This window comes from Blastomyces gilchristii (genome assembly GCF_000003855.2).
Source record: "Blastomyces gilchristii SLH14081 genomic scaffold supercont1.11, whole genome shotgun sequence".
Taxonomy (NCBI): Eukaryota; Fungi; Ascomycota; class Eurotiomycetes; order Onygenales; family Ajellomycetaceae; genus Blastomyces; species Blastomyces gilchristii.
In genome coordinates, this window is record NW_003101672.1 from 1061558 (window position 1) to 1078884 (window position 17327).

At 47.7% G+C, this 17327-nt stretch overlaps 6 protein-coding genes across 6 annotated transcripts; 3 read left to right on the forward strand and 3 right to left on the reverse strand.

Moving 5' to 3' along the window:
* Nucleotides 1-27: 27 nt before the first annotated feature.
* Nucleotides 28-3934, reverse strand: BDBG_05514 (mitochondrial intermediate peptidase). The gene has a single exon (XM_002623960.2). The coding sequence runs from the start codon at nucleotides 3549-3551 to the stop codon at nucleotides 1152-1154; it is 2400 nt and encodes a 799-aa protein (XP_002624006.1). The 5' UTR covers nucleotides 3552-3934; the 3' UTR covers nucleotides 28-1151.
* Nucleotides 3438-5106, forward strand: BDBG_05515 (mitochondrial protein). Its single transcript, XM_031722196.1, has 3 exons — nucleotides 3438-3875; nucleotides 3928-4001; nucleotides 4079-5106. The coding sequence occupies exons 2-3, from the start codon at nucleotides 3999-4001 to the stop codon at nucleotides 4721-4723; spliced, it is 648 nt and encodes a 215-aa protein (XP_031579017.1). The 5' UTR covers nucleotides 3438-3875; nucleotides 3928-3998; the 3' UTR covers nucleotides 4724-5106.
* Nucleotides 4603-6402, reverse strand: BDBG_05516 (golgi reassembly stacking protein). Its single transcript, XM_031722197.1, has 3 exons — nucleotides 6035-6402; nucleotides 5892-5975; nucleotides 4603-5813 (listed from the first exon to the last, which is right to left on the reverse strand). Exons 1-3 carry the CDS (start codon nucleotides 6206-6208, stop codon nucleotides 5037-5039), a joined length of 1035 nt encoding a protein of 344 aa, XP_031579018.1. The 5' UTR covers nucleotides 6209-6402; the 3' UTR covers nucleotides 4603-5036.
* BDBG_05517 (RNA methylase) lies at nucleotides 6294-7706 on the forward strand. The gene is made up of 4 exons (XM_031722198.1): nucleotides 6294-6622; nucleotides 6702-6800; nucleotides 6867-7159; nucleotides 7227-7706. Exons 1-4 carry the CDS (start codon nucleotides 6543-6545, stop codon nucleotides 7469-7471), a joined length of 717 nt encoding a protein of 238 aa, XP_031579019.1. The 5' UTR covers nucleotides 6294-6542; the 3' UTR covers nucleotides 7472-7706.
* Nucleotides 7707-7743: 37 nt separating this feature from the next.
* BDBG_05518 (transcription initiation factor TFIID subunit 1) lies at nucleotides 7744-12845 on the forward strand. Its single transcript, XM_031722199.1, has 4 exons — nucleotides 7744-11008; nucleotides 11062-11118; nucleotides 11338-11532; nucleotides 11773-12845. Exons 1-4 carry the CDS (start codon nucleotides 7941-7943, stop codon nucleotides 11858-11860), a joined length of 3408 nt encoding a protein of 1135 aa, XP_031579020.1. The 5' UTR covers nucleotides 7744-7940; the 3' UTR covers nucleotides 11861-12845.
* Nucleotides 11254-17312, reverse strand: BDBG_05519 (AGC/NDR/NDR protein kinase). Its single transcript, XM_002623965.2, has 5 exons — nucleotides 15853-17312; nucleotides 13838-15786; nucleotides 13727-13789; nucleotides 12464-13674; nucleotides 11254-12401 (listed from the first exon to the last, which is right to left on the reverse strand). The coding sequence occupies exons 1-4, from the start codon at nucleotides 16082-16084 to the stop codon at nucleotides 12916-12918; spliced, it is 3003 nt and encodes a 1000-aa protein (XP_002624011.2). The 5' UTR covers nucleotides 16085-17312; the 3' UTR covers nucleotides 11254-12401; nucleotides 12464-12915.
* Nucleotides 17313-17327: the final 15 nt, after the last annotated feature.

Below are 17327 nucleotides of genomic sequence, written 5' to 3' on the forward strand. Positions count from 1 at the left end.
GCTCTTCCTAAACCAGAAAGTGCTTGAGGAATCTACCCCAAACTATCGCTTCGTCTTTTATTCCAACTGCAATAAATAGGCCACAGAACCCTGGCCGCGCCGTCCTCAAAGCCAATGGGACATCCGTCCTCCTGCCGGAACTCCGATGCAGCGCTCATATAGCCTGTGTCAACAGTATTAATGGCAATACGGTGCTTGATCCAGATCTGGGGTAGTATCTGGAGTCTCTGTGGATGACTTTAACGGAGTTTTGCGCCATACTCGTAAGGGGTAGTAGCTCACGACAGAGAATAAGAGGAACGAACGCATTAAAGAGTGCGCGCTTATCATGTCTTCGTAAGGGATTTCTTGTAGTATTTGTGTCTAAGAGGATTTACCACCATTCTCTTCCTCAACTATGTCTCTGCTAGGGCCTTTCTGTGGAGGTTGTGCTGCTTCGGTAGCATATGTCTCGCCCCTAGTGCACCTTCGTGTAAAAACTGACTGTCCTTCAAGTCTAGCTGACCACGAAAGCCCCATACCTCCCCTTATCCTTGCTTCGTACCTACGGAGAGTCAATGGCCCCCAAGCACGGAAATAATTATTGTCGGCAGACGGCCCATTCACTGTTTATTGAGCGCCTCTTAGAATTGGTGAATAATTTCTAATTTTGTACATTTTAATCTACAACTGATTGATACCCAAAAATTTACACCGCTTATTCTGGCCCTTGTTCTAGAATCTAAAATATAGGACGACCTAGACCTTAGACATGATAGATGGATACGCGGTGAGGAGGAACACAGGTACGAGGTCCCGTTGTATAGTACCTGTGATGTAATCCCGCTACCACCATAGGAGCATACGTGTTCGGTGGGCGGCGAACTTCAGTCGATGCCACAGCGTTGGTTTGCTCTTGTATACGAGTATACAAAGCGTGTTTTCCATGAGAACGAGGTACAATGCCCCGTTTCGCTGATTAGGCGGGCTGTCCTCGTCTGTCCGTGTTCGAATAGGCTGGTGAGGAGGAGGCAGCGGAGTTGCCCGGTGTATATGGTAGGAGAGGGTAGTACCAAGGTCTGTGAGGATATCGGATCAAAGGAAGCAAAATATATGTGCATATGTATATATATATGGCATAGCCAACACGGAAACTAAATTTAAATATCTGCTCACATATCTGAACGACTCTGTCCAAGGCCCCACAATCCAACTTCAAGCATGGCGTCTTCACCACCCTCGGCCAGTTTCCCATTCACGTTCGCTGGGTGTTGATCACCGAGAACACCAGCGACACATCGCCACCCATCCCTTCCTCCACCCCATCGCAAAACCTCGTTTTTGAATTTTTCTCCTGCCTCTCGGTCGGTCGCCAGCTTTCCTTCTTGGAAGGTTTCAGACCACAGCTTGCTGGCGATGGCACGGTCAAAAAGATAACTGTAGTAGCTGGCGCCGTAGTGGAAAAGGTGGCCAAAGTAACCTTGCCAAGTTGTCTGGGAGTCGACGGGGTCGAAGATTGTGGCATGTTGTGAGTAAAGGGCGTGGAAGATTTGAGTGGTATCGAAACCTGGCTGGAGCGGGCTGGCGTCGTGATAAGCTTGGTCTAGTAGGGCCATCATTATCTGCGCTTCGTTGTCCATGGCACCTTGTATACTCTCATAATTCTCGTGATTTAGGCGCATGGTTTGGATCATGTCTTCAGGAAGGGGCTTGTTGGTCTCCCAATGGCGGGCATAGAGCGAGAGCACTTCCGGGGCCATGGCGAAGCTTTCCATAATGACGGATGGGAGTTCGACGAAATCCGTTGCGCAGCGAGTGCCGGAGATGGTTTGGAAATCAGTACGGGCCAGCACAGAGTGGATGGCGTGACCCATTTCATGAAACAGGGTTTGGACGCTGTGTTTCGAGAGGAGCGAAGGCTCAGAGCCGCTGGGGGAGGGGTTCGAGAAGTCGCAAATTAGTGCGATTGTTGGGAGCTGATAGAGAGTATTTGTTCCTGGTCGTATAGCCGTGGCCATGCCATCGTTGGGATGTATATCAGCCGACATTGCCGCTTCTGAAATCTCTTCGGCAGATATCGCGCGAGAGCACCGGAGAGTGAAGTGGGTTGGGTTCGGGCTCTTGCCCGGTCTTGAAAAAAGATCACAATAAATGACTGCAAGATGGTTATTGGATTCGTCTAGGACATCTAAGCGTCGAACATCTGGGTTCCAAGTCTCTCCAGGAGACGTTTCCTTTGGAACGAGACGGACGCCATAGAGTCTGGCAAAAAGCCGAGAGAGCCCCTGCATAACAGTTCCCAATGAAAAGAATGTGGCGAATAGGCTGATCGCGCGCGATTTCCTGGAGACGTCATGCCTCGCAGCATATTTCTCAACGTAGTAGGAATGGTCCCAGGGAGAAAATGGGGGCTTGTCCCCTTTTAACGCTGTATAATCCTCCATTTTTATCGCATCCAATTTCCCAATCTCTTTCTGGGTGAGCTCGCGATTTTTAGAATTCAAGGCCAAGAGAAATTTCTTAACAGCCTCTGGGCTTTTGGCCATTTTGTCACTCATCGCCATGTGAGCGTAGCTTGGGTAACCAGTCAATTGAGCTAACTCAGCTCTCAATTCTAGCAGCCGCGTCAAACGGTGGATTTGCGCGTTCGAGCTCTTCCGAGATGTAAGATAGATCTGCTTTCTAGTATTCTCGTCGTGAACAGATTTTAAAGCTATATTCGGCGCCATGCCATCGATTGGGATTTGGACGTTTGACCACCTACGCAACTTCTCCAAGAGTGTAGGATCCATCCCTCGTAGGTTATTTTTGTCGAAAGATAACCTGCCAACTTTGGGTTCCATGCCGTGCACAAACCTAAAGCCCGCATCACTGATACTATTACATAGCTCGACGAACCGTTTTTTCTTCTCCGGGGGTAGATGGATACCAGATTTCGTAAAATCCCTAATTAGCATCTCGGCCGTGACCTTCTCCTCTTGGCTCCACTGGGAGGATATTTCAGGGTCCGACAAAGCCCGGTTGAGTATATCATTAAGACGAGTTTCGGTATTCAGAACGTTCATATATTCGAATATGATTGAGTATGCCTGTGTCGCGGCATCTTGAATGGCGGGATCCGGGTGGTTTGACCGCATAAAATCGGCCATATCTATCACCCGACAAAGTAAGTCGCTGAGGCGGTCAAGATCCCTTGCCACCCTCTTATGTCCATCAAGGGTTGATACCTCAAGTACCTTGGCCATAATTTCCTGGCATTTCTGCAGCGAAACGGAGGCAAACTTCAAGAAACCTTCCGGGGATTTGAGGTATTGATTTTGCAACAGCCCTGACGAAGAGCCGCCCTTCCGACGCGAGAATTCCCGCCAGAACGGCTGCGAATCAAATATCATACGTAGGGTATTATCATCGTGGCGCTTCGCGGCTTCGTTGCCAGCAACGGTATAATCCTGCACGTCTTTTATGATACCTGAGGCGGCATTGTTGTGGATGCGGCGGTTGGGATGTACGCGATGCTGCTGTAACACGCATCGTCGACAGGTCCATGGCCGCCGCCGGAAGATCTTAAGCATCTTCCGAGAGCGGTATCACCAGCTTGTCAAAAGGAAATAGAACAATGCGGGGCGAGGACAAGGTGGGATGCTGGAAGGGGGACGTTGTCAAGCAAAGAGGTTTTGGGGTCAATATTGATTTTCTGTTGTCTTTCATGTTCCCGGAATCAGGCGATCGCCAGTTCGGGCCGGGACCGGGACGGGGAACTTTTTTCCTGCAACGTCAGTCCACCAACATCCATCAATATTGGGCTTCGCCTTTTGCTTCCACGCATTGTTGAATGCCAATTGGACAGCAATCTTCGTTTTCTGCCGCATATTCCTTGCGTCTACTATTTCTAGCAGGTATGCGTATGCGCACTTCACCAAATCTACTACAAATCTAATCGATTGACAGAGGCTGCCATCGGAGCAGGTGCTCTTTCATTGCGTGCGACCTGATTTCATCCCAGGTGACATTGGACAAAAATGGTGCGGCTTCCCCCAAGGAGACAAATGGATATACATCATTGGGAGAGGATGGGATATTAAACTAACCCTATCTTCAGTCGCACCGCAAACCCATCTACGAAGATGAACCCTCCGCAGTTCCGGCGGAAGCGCCCCAATCCCAGCTTCAAGAGAGAGATACACAACAGCCAGCCTTTTCCACCAAGACGCTTCAAAGAGCATCTTCCACCTCTACGGCAGACATGTTATCCCAGCAAGTCCGCCAGGTCCGTCTCTTCCTGTACGCACACACTCTCGCCGCCGAAAACAGCTTCAACGACGCCCTTGCCAGCGTCTTCCGCGCTGAAAGCCGCTTCACCAACACGATAGCCTCCTTGGCTCCTCCACGTGAATCCGGCGAGCGCCTGCTACCGGGAAGCATTTACGTTCTTGTATCCGCCATGGCTGGGTCAATTATCTCGCGAAACCGTGGGATATTCTTAAGAGCAACAACCCCGCTGGCGGTAGGCACTGTGGCAGCCTGGACGCTTCTTCCCGTCACAATGCAGAATGTGTCGGATCTAGTGTTCGAGTATGAAAAGAAGATTCCGGGAGTTGCAGAGCAACATGTGCGGATTCGGACTGCCGCGGAGGAATCATGGTATACCGCTAAAGCACATAGCGCGCATGCTCGTGGGTTGCTAGAGAGCAAAATTGGACAGGGGAGAGAAAAGTTGGAGGAATGGGTGAGAAAGGGAAATTAAGATGTAAATGCTGCACGATTATCCTTTTAAGAGAACGTCCTCAGCTTCGTTACTTTGTATCGCTGTATCTACAGCCTTTGTATATGTAGAGTCATCATTTAGACGTGAATTTCAACACTTTTCTATACCGTTTCCGTATTTGTTGATCACGAAAGCCACATTCTCGTTATCGATTGTTTGGTTATATATGGGAAAGTGAAAAATAAATACAGTATCCTAGGATTTCAGAGTATACTAGCCCGCCAATTGTTTGAAAACATATTACTGAAGTAACTCCGTGCGCCTGCCCATGCCACCTACCTATATATTAATTTCATTCCGTTGTATCACTACCGCCCGTAGCGGTCGTCGGGGGAGGAGAGGCATGGTCCTCGCCAGTTTTTGGCGGAGGTGGGATTGGTGAAGCATATCTAGACGGCACGAAGTCCTCCTCCTTACTCTTCTGCTCACCTTCCCGGAAATAGTCATCAAAAGTTAAAGTTCCACCATGATGAGCGTGCCGCGGTTTACGTCCATGCCTCACTGGGGCCGCACTCGATTTGTTGGGGTTAATTAGTGGAGGGGCTAGAGGCGGTGGGGAAGCCATATTCGCAGGTACAAGGAAATGATTTCCTGCGCCGTTAGACGGAGCGGACTTGTTTGGCTCGTTGGATTCCTCCTTCGTTTCGAAAACAACCTCTCCAGGTTCCTCCACTGCCTCACCTAAACCAACGGGTAACCTATGCAGGGCTCCGTACCCTAATACAGCCCCCAGGGCACCTTCCCCACCCCAGCCGCGCCTTGGAACAAGTTCGACTTCCCTGACAACGTCGAATTCACGATTATATACCCATAGCACAAGACTTCGATTCAAATGGTCCTCAACAAGTTCGCCAAGAGCAGACTCCCCACGGAGGGTTCCGCTAGGCGTTCCCAAAATATAATCTGAATGAGGTAGAAGCCCAGCTTGATAGGCCGGGCTGAGTGGAGACGGTATTTCGGTAATATGCCATATATGCTGTGTCGTCGAAAGAGGTGAAAACTGGAAAGTCACGCCGAGGGTAGGTTTCTCTGAAGGAACCGGTACTGTCGTCGTATATGTTCGTTGGCCCTGATAAACGTTTTGGTCATTGTTAGAGCCATGGGGGTCTCAAGTAGATGTCCAGCGGGGTAATTTAGATTAGCACACCTTTGCACTCCAAATCTCGAAGGTAACGCTCGAACCTGCACAGTTGCGAATTTCTGTTGCGAAAAGGTTTGGGTCTGGATCGTCCTTCTAGGGGTAAGCAATAGAGTCAAGAAAGTGCGATTTAGACGGGAATAAAACCCTACAATTAGGTGTCCGTTGATCCCGATTACGAAGTCAAACCAGGGCTCCAGTGGGAGCTCCGGGTCTTTGTTCCGGAGGACCTGGAAGCCATGGGGGTTATCACGGAAGTGGCTGTGCTGCTGTTGCCCTGGTTCCGAGTCGAGGCGGGCAATGAAACGGTTGAGGGCGCCAAACATGGAGTGTATTTCAACTTCAAAATTGAAGGCGAAGAAAATTACGTTGTTAATTAATATAATTCAACGGCGTTGACTGCGTGGATAATAAACATAAGCCGGAATACGTATTGTCGCATTGGGTGTCGCAAGTTGAGAGCTGTCCTCGCCTTGAATTGTCTCGACAAGCTATGAAGCAGGATGCAAACACTGCAAACAAGCAACCCCACCGTCATTAAACATCTCATTCAACCATTTTCTCAATTATACTTACGCTCCCTTCGGAGTGCATTTCGGGAGCTGCGGCATGGATCATCAGGAGCTGGCATAGTAACAATCTAATTAATTTCTTGCTGGCATGGCGGGTGCGAACGATGAACCGCCCGCAGGAGTCCATCATTACTATAGTAGAGAAGAAGTCCCTTCGGACATCCAAAAGTAAGCCTATATTTTACATCTATGCAGCACGTATTTATGAGGAGCAAAAGTAAGTATTCGACTAACAGCATTATCCTAGTTACTGGGCTCAACGCTACAAGATATTTTCCAAGTATGACGATGGTATCTGGTTGACTGATGATGCCTGGTTTGGCGTCACTCCCGAGCCAATCGCAAAGTAAGTCGAGCACATCAATCTATGTAATGCACTAGCAAATTCACTTACTTATTGAAATATTTAAAGGAAAATAGCACAGCATATGGCAGACTCTGCTCCAAAGGACAGAAGCATACTTGTTGACGCTTTCGCTGGCGCTGGAGGTAACACCATCGCCTTCGCGCTATCCGGTAGATGGAAGAGAATATATGCCATCGAGAAAGACCTTGCCGTTCTTCAGTGTGCAAAACACAATGCCAAAGTGTATGGCGTGGATGACAAAATTACTTGGTTTGAGGGTGATTGTATGCAAATTCTCAAACATCAGTTGAGTGTATTGGCGTCCTACAGCGTCATTTTTGCCAGTCCACCCTGGGGAGGTAAGCCAAATGGTTACTTTCTTTCACTAAACCCTTCCTTACCTGTCATTCTAACTATTTGACTCAGGTCCAGGATATCGTGCTGACGACGTATTTGACTTATCGACTATGCAACCATACTCTCTGGGTACTCTGTATTCGGAGTTTTCTGCATTCACCGACCATATGGCACTGTTCTTACCGCGAACCTCCGACTTAAGGCAGCTTGCGACAATAGTGAAAGACGGAAAGAAAGCCTCAGTTATGCACTATTGTATGGACGGGGCAAGCAAGGCGCTATGTATTTATACTGGAGGCTTTAATGAGAAATGAAAGTGCTTTAACATTTTCTGTAATATACTCCGTACTTAGGACATAGTCAACTGGACATTGATTATAATCAAGATAAAGTGAGATTTGCAAGGTCGACTTCGAGATTTTGTCCGGAGTATTAAGTAGCCCATGAATTACCCACTGAATAAAACGTGCGTCGAATAAAGATCTAACACAGCCATTCCCCTATTATTATTCAGTGAATCGCGTTTGCGGAGACATCCATGCATGGGTTCCAAGTTGTGATTTAGATATCACGTGATTGAGATCTCCGTCGCTTGCATTTCATCACCCGCAACCTAACAAGACTCTTTATACGGGTAACTCTTGTTCAATACTCACCTCCGTTCTGGCTAACTTCTTGAACATCGAGACTTGCAGCTTTATATGGTGACAAGTTCGAATCTCGATGCCAAACCGACCATTTCCCTGCCAGTAAGGCAAGGCCGCGTGAACCTCATCGAGCTTCATGTCGACTTCATCTTCCCTCTCGAAAGCGATTTCCTCTAGCAAGCATAAAACAGAAGGACCTCTCCCTGCGAAAATGCCACATGCAACAGGGTCCGAACCGGCGGAGTCCGAAGATGAGGACTTCAACAACGTGATGCGCCAGATGAACGCGCCGACAAACGAAGTCTCATTCGACTTTCTCCAACGAGAACTGGAACCTGGAGAGAAGGCGGATGATGCCGTGGACTATGAGGATATCGATGATGATGACCTTCCGGACGAGGAGCTTGGGCTTTCAACTCTTGAAGACAGGGATGGGAAAGCGGCGGCGGTGGGCGGCGAGTGGGGCGGGCCGGAAGGTATGGAAGGCATTTTGACTGCAGGTGATTTAGCACAACAGCACCCGGACGGTGATGAGCTCGACGATCTATTTGGGGACGTCCCATCATCGCCTGCGGGTGGGCAGGCGGATCAAAATGACGAACTACCACCTGTTGGATCTGGAGACATCTCCGCCCTCGACGCCCTCGATGCAGTGCCTCCAACCAAAGAGAACGGGATAACTGAAACCGTGCGTGGAATGGACAGGGACTCTGTTATGGCTCCTACAGATATGGACGCAGCAACATTTAAAGAATACCAACTCCAACAAGCACTTTTTGCGATGTCATCATACGGACCTGACAATCCACCCGCGCCTCCCGAGAACCACGAGGAGCTCCTAGCTTCTCTTTGGCCCAAATTCGATCGAAATGCGATGCCACGATTTCTAGAATTGTTACCTCCGAAGAAGTCACATTTTGTAGGAAAATCACCCTTGAAACCGCCAAAGCGAATCGTTCCTACCAAACTTAACCTTGAGCTGGCTCAGGACCAAGAACGAGCATTTCGCGCTACTGGGCAAACCCAGAAGCGTGCGTTGGATTCAGAAAATCCTTCCATCGTCGTTATTACACCCCCTTCAGAAAGAACGGGTAGTTCGAGTGATAACATGGATATCGATGGCGACCTTGATGAGGAGCTTCCTGGTGGAGTCACAATGAAGGATTTGCAATTCATTTGTGCCGATTGGGATATAAAAACACCGGTTATCGAGGAGGAGGAGAAACTGGAAGCCGCCGTGGAAATTACACCCAATGAGGAACCCGGTGCGGAAGATGATGACTGGTTATTTGAGACGAATCGCCCAACCAAGAAACGTAAGCTGGACAAGTCACCAGCGGACTACATATCTTACGTCCCAATCGACATGCCCTTGTTTGACGACCCTGTCAGTGAGACTGCGAGGGTTGCAATGAAGATACATATTGATTTGAATGACCCGTATCTGCTACTTGATGAGCGCCCTACGGAGTCAGCTTTGCAAGCCCCCAAACGATTGGGAGCTGTGAACCGTGATGAAATGGCAGGGAGCTTTACGAAACGTTTGATCAAACGATATAATATTTCCAATGATGACGCTTATGATATGCTCAAAGAAAATCACCAGAACAAAGTCAGAAGCACTCTTGGGAGTGTGGCGCTTGAGCATAGTGTGCCCGCTGTTCGTCTTCAATGGCCGTACTACAAGACGAAACTTGCGAGGCAAGAGGCTCGATCTTTCCATCGCCCAAGTTTGAGCTTTTTCCCCAACTTACCTGTGTCCTTCAAAAAGCCTTCCCATATTAAACGCAAGCATCAAAGGGGCAAGGACGTTAAAACTTTGTACAACTCAACGAAGTCTCTGTCTCTCGCCGACAACTCGCATGTTCTTTTACTGGAGTACTCTGAGGAGCACCCGACTATGATGTCCAATTTCGGAATGGGCAGTCGATTAATCAATTATTATCGACGGAAGAATATGGAGGACCCTGCACGCCCCAAATCAGAGATTGGTGAGACGACTGTGCTATTGCCACAAGATAAAAGTCCGTTCTCCATATTTGGACATATTGATCCTGGAGAAACTACCGCTGCGATTGCGACTGCAATGTTTCGAGCCCCTGTGTTCCAGCAAGAATCAAAACCAACAGATTTCCTTGTGATACGGAACAGTACAGGGGTTGATGGGTCGAGTTATTATATTAGGAATATTGACAACCTATATGTCGCCGGACAGCAGTTCCCGTCAGTCGATGTTCCGGGGCCACATTCGCGGAAGGTTACCACGGCCTCGAAGAATCGCTTGAAAATGATATGTTACCGGCTACTTAGAAGAAATAAGAACCACAGAGTCAGTGTCGCCGAGGTCACAGAACATTTCCCTGAATCAAGTGACATGCAAAATCGACAAAAGATGAAGGAATTCCTGCAGTTTTCAAAGGATCACAAAGAGTGGGAAATGAAGCCTGGGGATCCTATCCCCGATGAGGATGTTTTGCATGGCTATGTTAAACCGGAAGACATCTGCCTTCTCGAAGCGATGCAAGTTGGCCAGCAGCACCTTCACGATGCGGGCTATGATCGCGATGACGATGACGCGGATGATGAGGAGAAGGAAGGTGAGACTTCCGAGCAGCAGCTTGCTCCTTGGAAGACAACACGTAATTTCCTACTTGCAACCCAAGGTAAGGCAATGTTGCAGCTACACGGAGAAGGAGATCCTACCGGCCGAGGCGAAGGGTTCAGCTTCATCAAAACTTCCATGAAGGGAGGTTTCAGGGCTATAGGAGAGAGTGTTGAAGATAAGCTCGATGCTCAGAGACTCAAAGAGCTTGGTGGCCACAGCTACAACGTTGCTCGACAACAAAAGTCCTATGAAGAGTCGATCCGACGCATTTGGGAAGCACAAAAGTCAAGCTTATCCTCAACGATCGAACATTCGGATGAGGAAAGTGACCTTGACCGCGATGAGCCAGATGAGATATTTGCCAAACCAAGGGCCAGGTCAGAACGGCCTACTCCAGGGCTGAGCCGACCAGATGACGAGACGACCAGCCAATTCAGCCGCATGAGCACGGCCAGCCAGACTGGCAAAATTATGAAAATTACTCGCAAAATACCTAACTCGAAAGGCGGCTACGATGAAGTCCAGGAGATTGTCAAGGATCCGCGCGTGATCAAACAATACGTCAAGCAGCGACATGAGGCCGAAGCGCGAAACTTAATGTAAGCAGTTTCATTGCCCAATTTCTTTAAAGATAAAAAGCTAACATTTGTAGACTGGGGGATATTAAACCAACCGGCGATCCTGAAACGGATGCGCGGCGGATGAAACAGTGAGTCTCTCTACAGTTCCATGTAAAAAGAAAGAAGAACAAAGAAGAACAAAATATCAGATTTGGAGTCACTTTTGTTCAAACTAAAGTTGCCATTGCATCAAATAATTTGCTGCTTTCAGCTTAGCCTAGAACAAAAACACCCGGTCCTTTTGCATGGAACTACCCACCTATGTTACCTTATTTTTCAAAAAACAAGGCTAATACAAGTTAAACTAGGCTACAATTCGAGCTTCAACGCCTTCAACGTAACAAGGAGCGGCGCCATGCCCGTGAAAGACAAAAAGGCATTACATCGGATAGCGCGTCACCCGGAGCTACGAATTCCCCCACTACTACCGGCCCCAAAGGAGGAGGAACCCAAAGAAAATGCGCAAATTGCGGCCAAGTCGGACACATCAAAACCAACAAAAAGTGCGCGAGATATTTTACTTAACTCCTGATAAACGCTACCCCTAAGTTTTTGCCCCTTGACGCACTCAACATTTTTCATGGCCCTGGATCCCAAAAGACTGCAACAAACCCACTCACCTTCCTGTACAGCAACATTATCAGTCTTTAATTCATCTTATCTATTTCACCACACCACATTATTTTGTAAACAAAACAACTAACATCTGGCCCCCTTTATTGCCATGGCCATCCAAACTCTAGGCTATGTCCTCTCTTAAACGGCACGATGAAAGTCGAAGACGGCCTCAGCGGGTCCGCCTTTGCCATGGGTGCACCTCCAGCGCTGTAGAAACGTTGCGAAAAGCCGCTTCACTCACCCACCCGCCCCCCCCTTCCTTTACGTTGTCGACATTTGATGAACCCTAGAGTCGAACTTTCGCATCCCCTCTCCTCAAAAGGTCGGAATTCAAGCTCTCAACCTGCGTCTCCGCCGGTACTCGACGTCTGCGCTGTTTCGTCAACCTTCGGTATCCCACCCTCCATCAGTTCCTTACCCGGCTTTGCTATTCCCACTGTGTATGTACCCTAGCCTGGAAACCACTAATTACTTCTAAGGGGCTTTGAAATGCCCCCGCACCTGCTTTACATTTCCTCACGAGATGGCGCATCAAACTTGTCATCGATCGTTTTTCCTTGAATTTATCCCGGAACCTTCAACTTTGTGCAGTCATATATTTGCATCATACATACCCACTGGCATTAATTCTTTCGATATTTGAGTTGGCTCTTTTTCTTCCGCGGTTCCTTTTGTTTCTTCCATGGGTGTTTACGAATGAAGGTTGGACATTAATTTTCCAGGGGTTCACAAGTAGGAGAGGCAATTTGGCATTCTTTTAGTTTTATTTTTAGTTTTCATTTTTAGTTTTCAGGAGGGCGGGTATACATTACGTACATATTTACCATATACAATTACATACCCCTAGTTTGCGGAGAGGGGGCAGTCGCGCAGGGTGAATTCAAGGACAATGAGAACATCTCTCAGACCCGTAATAAGTGTTCAATTCAATCTGAGGCCTTTCTAACAGCTTTTTCGAATGAATTAGCCGCGAAAGGATGACTGACTTCTGAAAGATCGAAATTTAAACTAAAAATAAAACCTTTGTCTGTTTCCTATTCCTTGATAAGGAGCGGGGATGAATAATGAGAGGACCAAGTGGTTTGGTCGAACGAGTGACAGTCAAACAGAAAGGACTCGCATTAACCAGGGTTAACAAACCAGGACTCTATGAAACGAGACAAGAGAAACTCATGGCAATATAGTAATGAAAAACGTTCAGCAAGCGACGGTGGAGGAATAGCTCATGCTGGTTTCGCACGAAGACCAAAGGGCTGCCCTATCTCAGTTCAACTCTCTCCAAGGCCGATCAAAGATCTCCCACGATCGGTCTCAAATCCGAGTAAAAAATCTTTCGGCCGTCGGTATGTATACCCCAGAAAGGCTCCCCGCTTCCTCAGATTGAGCGCCTGTCGTCCAATTATTTCGTCGCGCAAAATCTTGTCTCTGGGTCTCTTCTTCTCTTTCCTTTTCTTCTGCCATTTTTCTTGTGCAGCCTCTGGCCCCGGTTTTCCGTTCTGTTTCAATACTTCCTTCATGCTTGCAGCTTGAGGGCCATCAGTTTGGGCTCCGATATCCATCACTTGAACCGTGTGACTTGAATCTAAGTTATTGGCTACCGGATTAGGGGCCTCGTTTTCAGGGCAGGTATCCCCATGACTCGACCCATCCTCCATATCGCTAATCGGATCTTCGTCTTCAAAATATTTTGTATCTTCCCAGCTCTTCACTTTTGGAACAAACGGGGGTTTACGAGAATGCAGTTCTTCCCATCTAATACCTTTGAAAAAAGGATGGTCCTTAATATCACCCGCATCGTCCGGATAAACATAGTACCCCTGGTAATTTGTACTCTGTTTATTCGATGGCCGATTGAGGAGCCCACCAGGAAGTTTTTTTGAATGCACATAGTCGTTGAGCATATATTTTTTCGAGCAAAGGCGGTATTCCTTTTCCTGAAGCATTTGTCCAATCAGGTCGATTGCTTCGGTCGAAATTAGCCTGTCAGAAGGTTTGTCATGTGGAAAGTATAGTGTTTCCGCGTGTTTCTATGACAAGTTAGAATCTTGTTCCAAAATTGAAACATTCGCCTAAACGTACCAATATCTTAACTTTGGTGTCATGGCGGGTTTCTGCCGCAAACGGGGTGAACCCATACAGACACTAGGGTAGTTAGCACAACTTCAAGGAAAGTGACAGGCAGCTAATTACCTCATAGAGAATCACGCCAACGCTCCACCAGTCACAGCGCCCATCATATAGATCGCCGCGTATAACTTCGGGTGCCATATATTGACTCGTACCCACTACGCTTCTAGCAAGCTTTCTCTTTTCCTTTCTGTTCCTCCAGCGCAGGATGTCATCGTTCGGACCAGGGCCCCAAATTTCGGGATGGCGATCTTCGCTTGCTCCAGAATTTGCAGATGACCTTTTCCGATCCTTCTCATTCTGACGTTCCGCAGCTTTAGCAACTTCCTCCCGATCCTGAAAATCACCTTCAACATGAATACCCAGTTTTTTAAGCAAAGAATGCCTGTGATTGTTGAAGTATGACTGGTCATGGGACCAATGGCCATCGAAAGCAAGACCAAAGTCTGAAATCTTCAGATGCCCTGACGCGGATATAAGAAAATTATCCGGTTTCACGTCTCTATGTATCCATCGGAGTCTGTGGGCTTCCTCGATACAGAGAACCATCTCCGCCACATACCATCTAGTGACATCTTCAGAGAGGATATTTTTTCGAATCAGGAGTCCCAGGAAGTCTCCCCCAATCATATAATCCATCACAAGATACAGGTTATTCACGTCCTGGAAGCTCGCAATAAGTGGCACAATCCATCTTGATTTTTCGGAGGCAACCAGGAAATCCCTCTCAGCGCGAAGATGTCCCTCTTGACAGTTCCGCAACATTTCGGATTTGCGAATGACTTTCATTGCGTACACTTCTTTTTTCATTTTGCTTATATCTCTTCGACGTGAGGCTCTTCCGTCCACTGCAGATCTCAACGCGTCTATCGTACTAGCTTTGATATAACTTAAGTCACTCCTGGCGGGTGATTTATTGGCCTCTGTTGCTGCGGTCTGATGTTCTTCAGTATTCTTTTCCTTAACAAGGCGTACGACCCCGAAACTACCCTTCCCGAGGACTTTAATGACTTCATAGCCAGCGATAGAGACACTCTCTCCGTTTCTTAGAAAGTTGGAACGAGTTTTGAGGACACGCTCCTGGCGTAAGTACTCAGATTCCTGCCGATTCCATGCCTGTCTGGCTTTTGCTCGCTCTTCTAAAGTTAGTGGCAACGAGTATAATCTTTCTTCCAATTCGCGGTGTCGTTTAGCGCGTGGTGTTTCGTCCGAAAAAATGGCATTGAAATGCGTTTCAAAAAATATTTTTGCTGTTGCAGTAGCTTCGACTGTTAAAATGGAAGGAACAACAGGAGGTACCTGATCAGTCCGGCGTGATTTCTTGTCAAAACTAGTAGAGACCATAACAGCTTTATCCTGTGCTTGGTTATTTGCCTCTGAGCGTGCTAGTTTCGTAAACTGTAGTGAAATAGGTGAACCATCAGATGTTGGACTTGTTGACTGGCTAAAGGGGGATGAGCCGCTCCCACTTTGGGTGGCGGTGGAAGGATCAGAGTCATTTTGCTCTTCATGCCCTGGGTTGCCAGCCCCAGCAGCATTGGAAGGGGGGAGGGAAAACGCGCCAGAGATACTAGGTATTCCGGGCCTTGACCGTAGATTGGCACGATGAACTACTGTCGGTTGGCCAAAAGGCATTGAGAATTTGTGAGATATCAGATGTGAGAGTCCAGATGTGGAGTGGCTCCGGCGAACCCCGAATACCGGATGCCTGCCATTAGTTCCTGTATAATCAACAGTCTGTGCAGTATCCAGGTTATTTTCTTGATAGGGGCGAAATTCCTCTCGGGCAACAAACGGAGATATTGCTGCTAATTGCGAAAACGCTCTAGTAGGTCCTTCACGCATCGATGTCGTAGCTGAGCTATTTGTCTCCAATTCGCCGGAGGTTATTTGGGCTGATCCAGGTTCATCAGCCGTAGTGGTTTCAGCTAAAATGATGGGATCTAATCCTGGGCGACTTGGGCTGTTCTGACAAAAGCCTCGTCTCGTGGGGGATCGAAAGTCCCTGCGATCTAACTCGCTGTCAGTGGCGTGAAAGAAATTGAAAAAAGGATATTGGATAGGATGTAGATTAGTACCTCCGCTACCTCGAGTCTTCAGCATATATAACAGACTCGAGCTTTTTCTTTTGAGAAATGCCTTCACTTTTGCCTTGCCGCTAGGATTCGCGAGGATGCTATCGGGTGTTGATGCTGGGGAATCACTGCGCACTGCTTGTGTATCACCGTCGAGTATGATGACCTTATTCGACGCCAGAAGACCGAAAAAACTTCTGGACGTTCGTATCTTCCGCTTTTGTCCCGGCGTCATAATCCGTGTGAAATTCCACAGCCCTTCATTCGTGAACGAGTGTTAGTGAGGCGAGAATGGGGAAACCGAGTGCCTCTAATTTTGTACTTCAACGATTGAATAGTAAAAGAACAAGTATGTATAATAACGACTATAGTCTCGATAAAGCGGTAAGAATGTCAAGTAGAGCTAAAGCGTTGGTAAAAGTCAGATAGCCTGAAGTCACTGATGGTGTATCATATAAGAGAAGGACGGTCGCGTGGAATGTACGTTGCCTCTCGTAATTGGAAGTGATACCACGTTCGGGATAGGTAGGAACGATCCATGATACACAGATATCTCCAACAGTTACTCGAACGCGTGCCTTCCTGCAGAAAACGTAGATATCCTGGGCGGGCACAACCCAGATATATGACACCGTAATGAGGAAGGAGCGTCATTTCCAGGTTGTCCGTCGAATTGTCGATATATCCATGTGCATATGGATAATATGACCAACTCTGACAGCAGAATCCATTTATTGCTCAAATGACAAAAGCCATAGCCGCAGAATTGGCTTTCAGTTGCTGAATTTCGGTAAAGACATGCATCTTAAACATTTCTTGGGCCACACGCAATCAGTCAACTGTAGGAGGTTTTGGGAAGTTCGATCCCTATATCAACCTCATGAGGGGCTGCCAAGTTGACCGGTGGGAGATTTACATCGGTGGCCGACATGGATTGTAGCTCTTTCACCGCAGTAACATGATATGATCTCCTATCCTCCTTGGGTGTGGTCTCTGGGAGGCCAACGGTGGATTCTGTACCTCATAATCGGTATCATGGAGTGACTCGTTTAATATTGATAGTAACCGCAACAGCGAAGAGAACAGCAGAATCGATGCCTGCATCCTGCTTGTCCAGCTCTCGAAACCAGCCGTATCGATCAAGTTGGGCTTAACCAGAGCAGACTCCATGATGGCTCTGACTGTGTTAACCTGGAAGTGATTTCAACCACATCTCGCATTTGTCTAAGAATGGCCTTCTAGCCGGAGAAGGCTTTCCTAATCTGAGAGTAGCCATCAGGCCTCCGGGGAATGTTGGAAATCATATCAAAATATCTATTACGGGAGCCAAGGGTGAAAATAGAGGCCGTGAGCTCTAGTCAGAGCTTGATGCTAGGTCAGATATAAAGACATGGCGGGGAGTGTTGCAAAATATTATATTTGTGATATTCGTTCAACGTCACAAACAAAAGGGGGAGGAGAAGCGTGGAGGCTCAAAA

Coding starts and splice junctions, on each gene's coding strand:
- BDBG_05516 (XM_031722197.1), bottom strand. CDS start 6,208: ATGTTTGGCGCCCTCAACCGTTTCATTGCCCGCCTCGACTCGGAACCA. Junction 5,976..6,034: donor GGATCAACGGACACCTAATT/GTAGGGTTTTAT, acceptor TACCCCTAGAAG/GACGATCCAGACCCAAACCT. Junction 5,814..5,891: donor TCGAGATTTGGAGTGCAAAG/GTGTGCTAATCT, acceptor AACGTTTATCAG/GGCCAACGAACATATACGAC.
- BDBG_05517 (XM_031722198.1), top strand. CDS start 6,543: ATGGCGGGTGCGAACGATGAACCGCCCGCAGGAGTCCATCATTACTAT. Junction 6,801..6,866: donor ACTCCCGAGCCAATCGCAAA/GTAAGTCGAGCA, acceptor AAATATTTAAAG/GAAAATAGCACAGCATATGG. Junction 7,160..7,226: donor TGCCAGTCCACCCTGGGGAG/GTAAGCCAAATG, acceptor TATTTGACTCAG/GTCCAGGATATCGTGCTGAC.
- BDBG_05518 (XM_031722199.1), top strand. CDS start 7,941: ATGTCGACTTCATCTTCCCTCTCGAAAGCGATTTCCTCTAGCAAGCAT. Junction 11,009..11,061: donor GCCGAAGCGCGAAACTTAAT/GTAAGCAGTTTC, acceptor TAACATTTGTAG/ACTGGGGGATATTAAACCAA. Junction 11,533..11,772: donor CACATCAAAACCAACAAAAA/GTGCGCGAGATA, acceptor TCCAAACTCTAG/GCTATGTCCTCTCTTAAACG.
- BDBG_05514 (XM_002623960.2), bottom strand. CDS start 3,551: ATGCTTAAGATCTTCCGGCGGCGGCCATGGACCTGTCGACGATGCGTG.
- BDBG_05519 (XM_002623965.2), bottom strand. CDS start 16,084: ATGACGCCGGGACAAAAGCGGAAGATACGAACGTCCAGAAGTTTTTTC. Junction 15,787..15,852: donor GAAGACTCGAGGTAGCGGAG/GTACTAATCTAC, acceptor ACAGCGAGTTAG/ATCGCAGGGACTTTCGATCC. Junction 13,675..13,726: donor ACACCAAAGTTAAGATATTG/GTACGTTTAGGC, acceptor AACTTGTCATAG/AAACACGCGGAAACACTATA.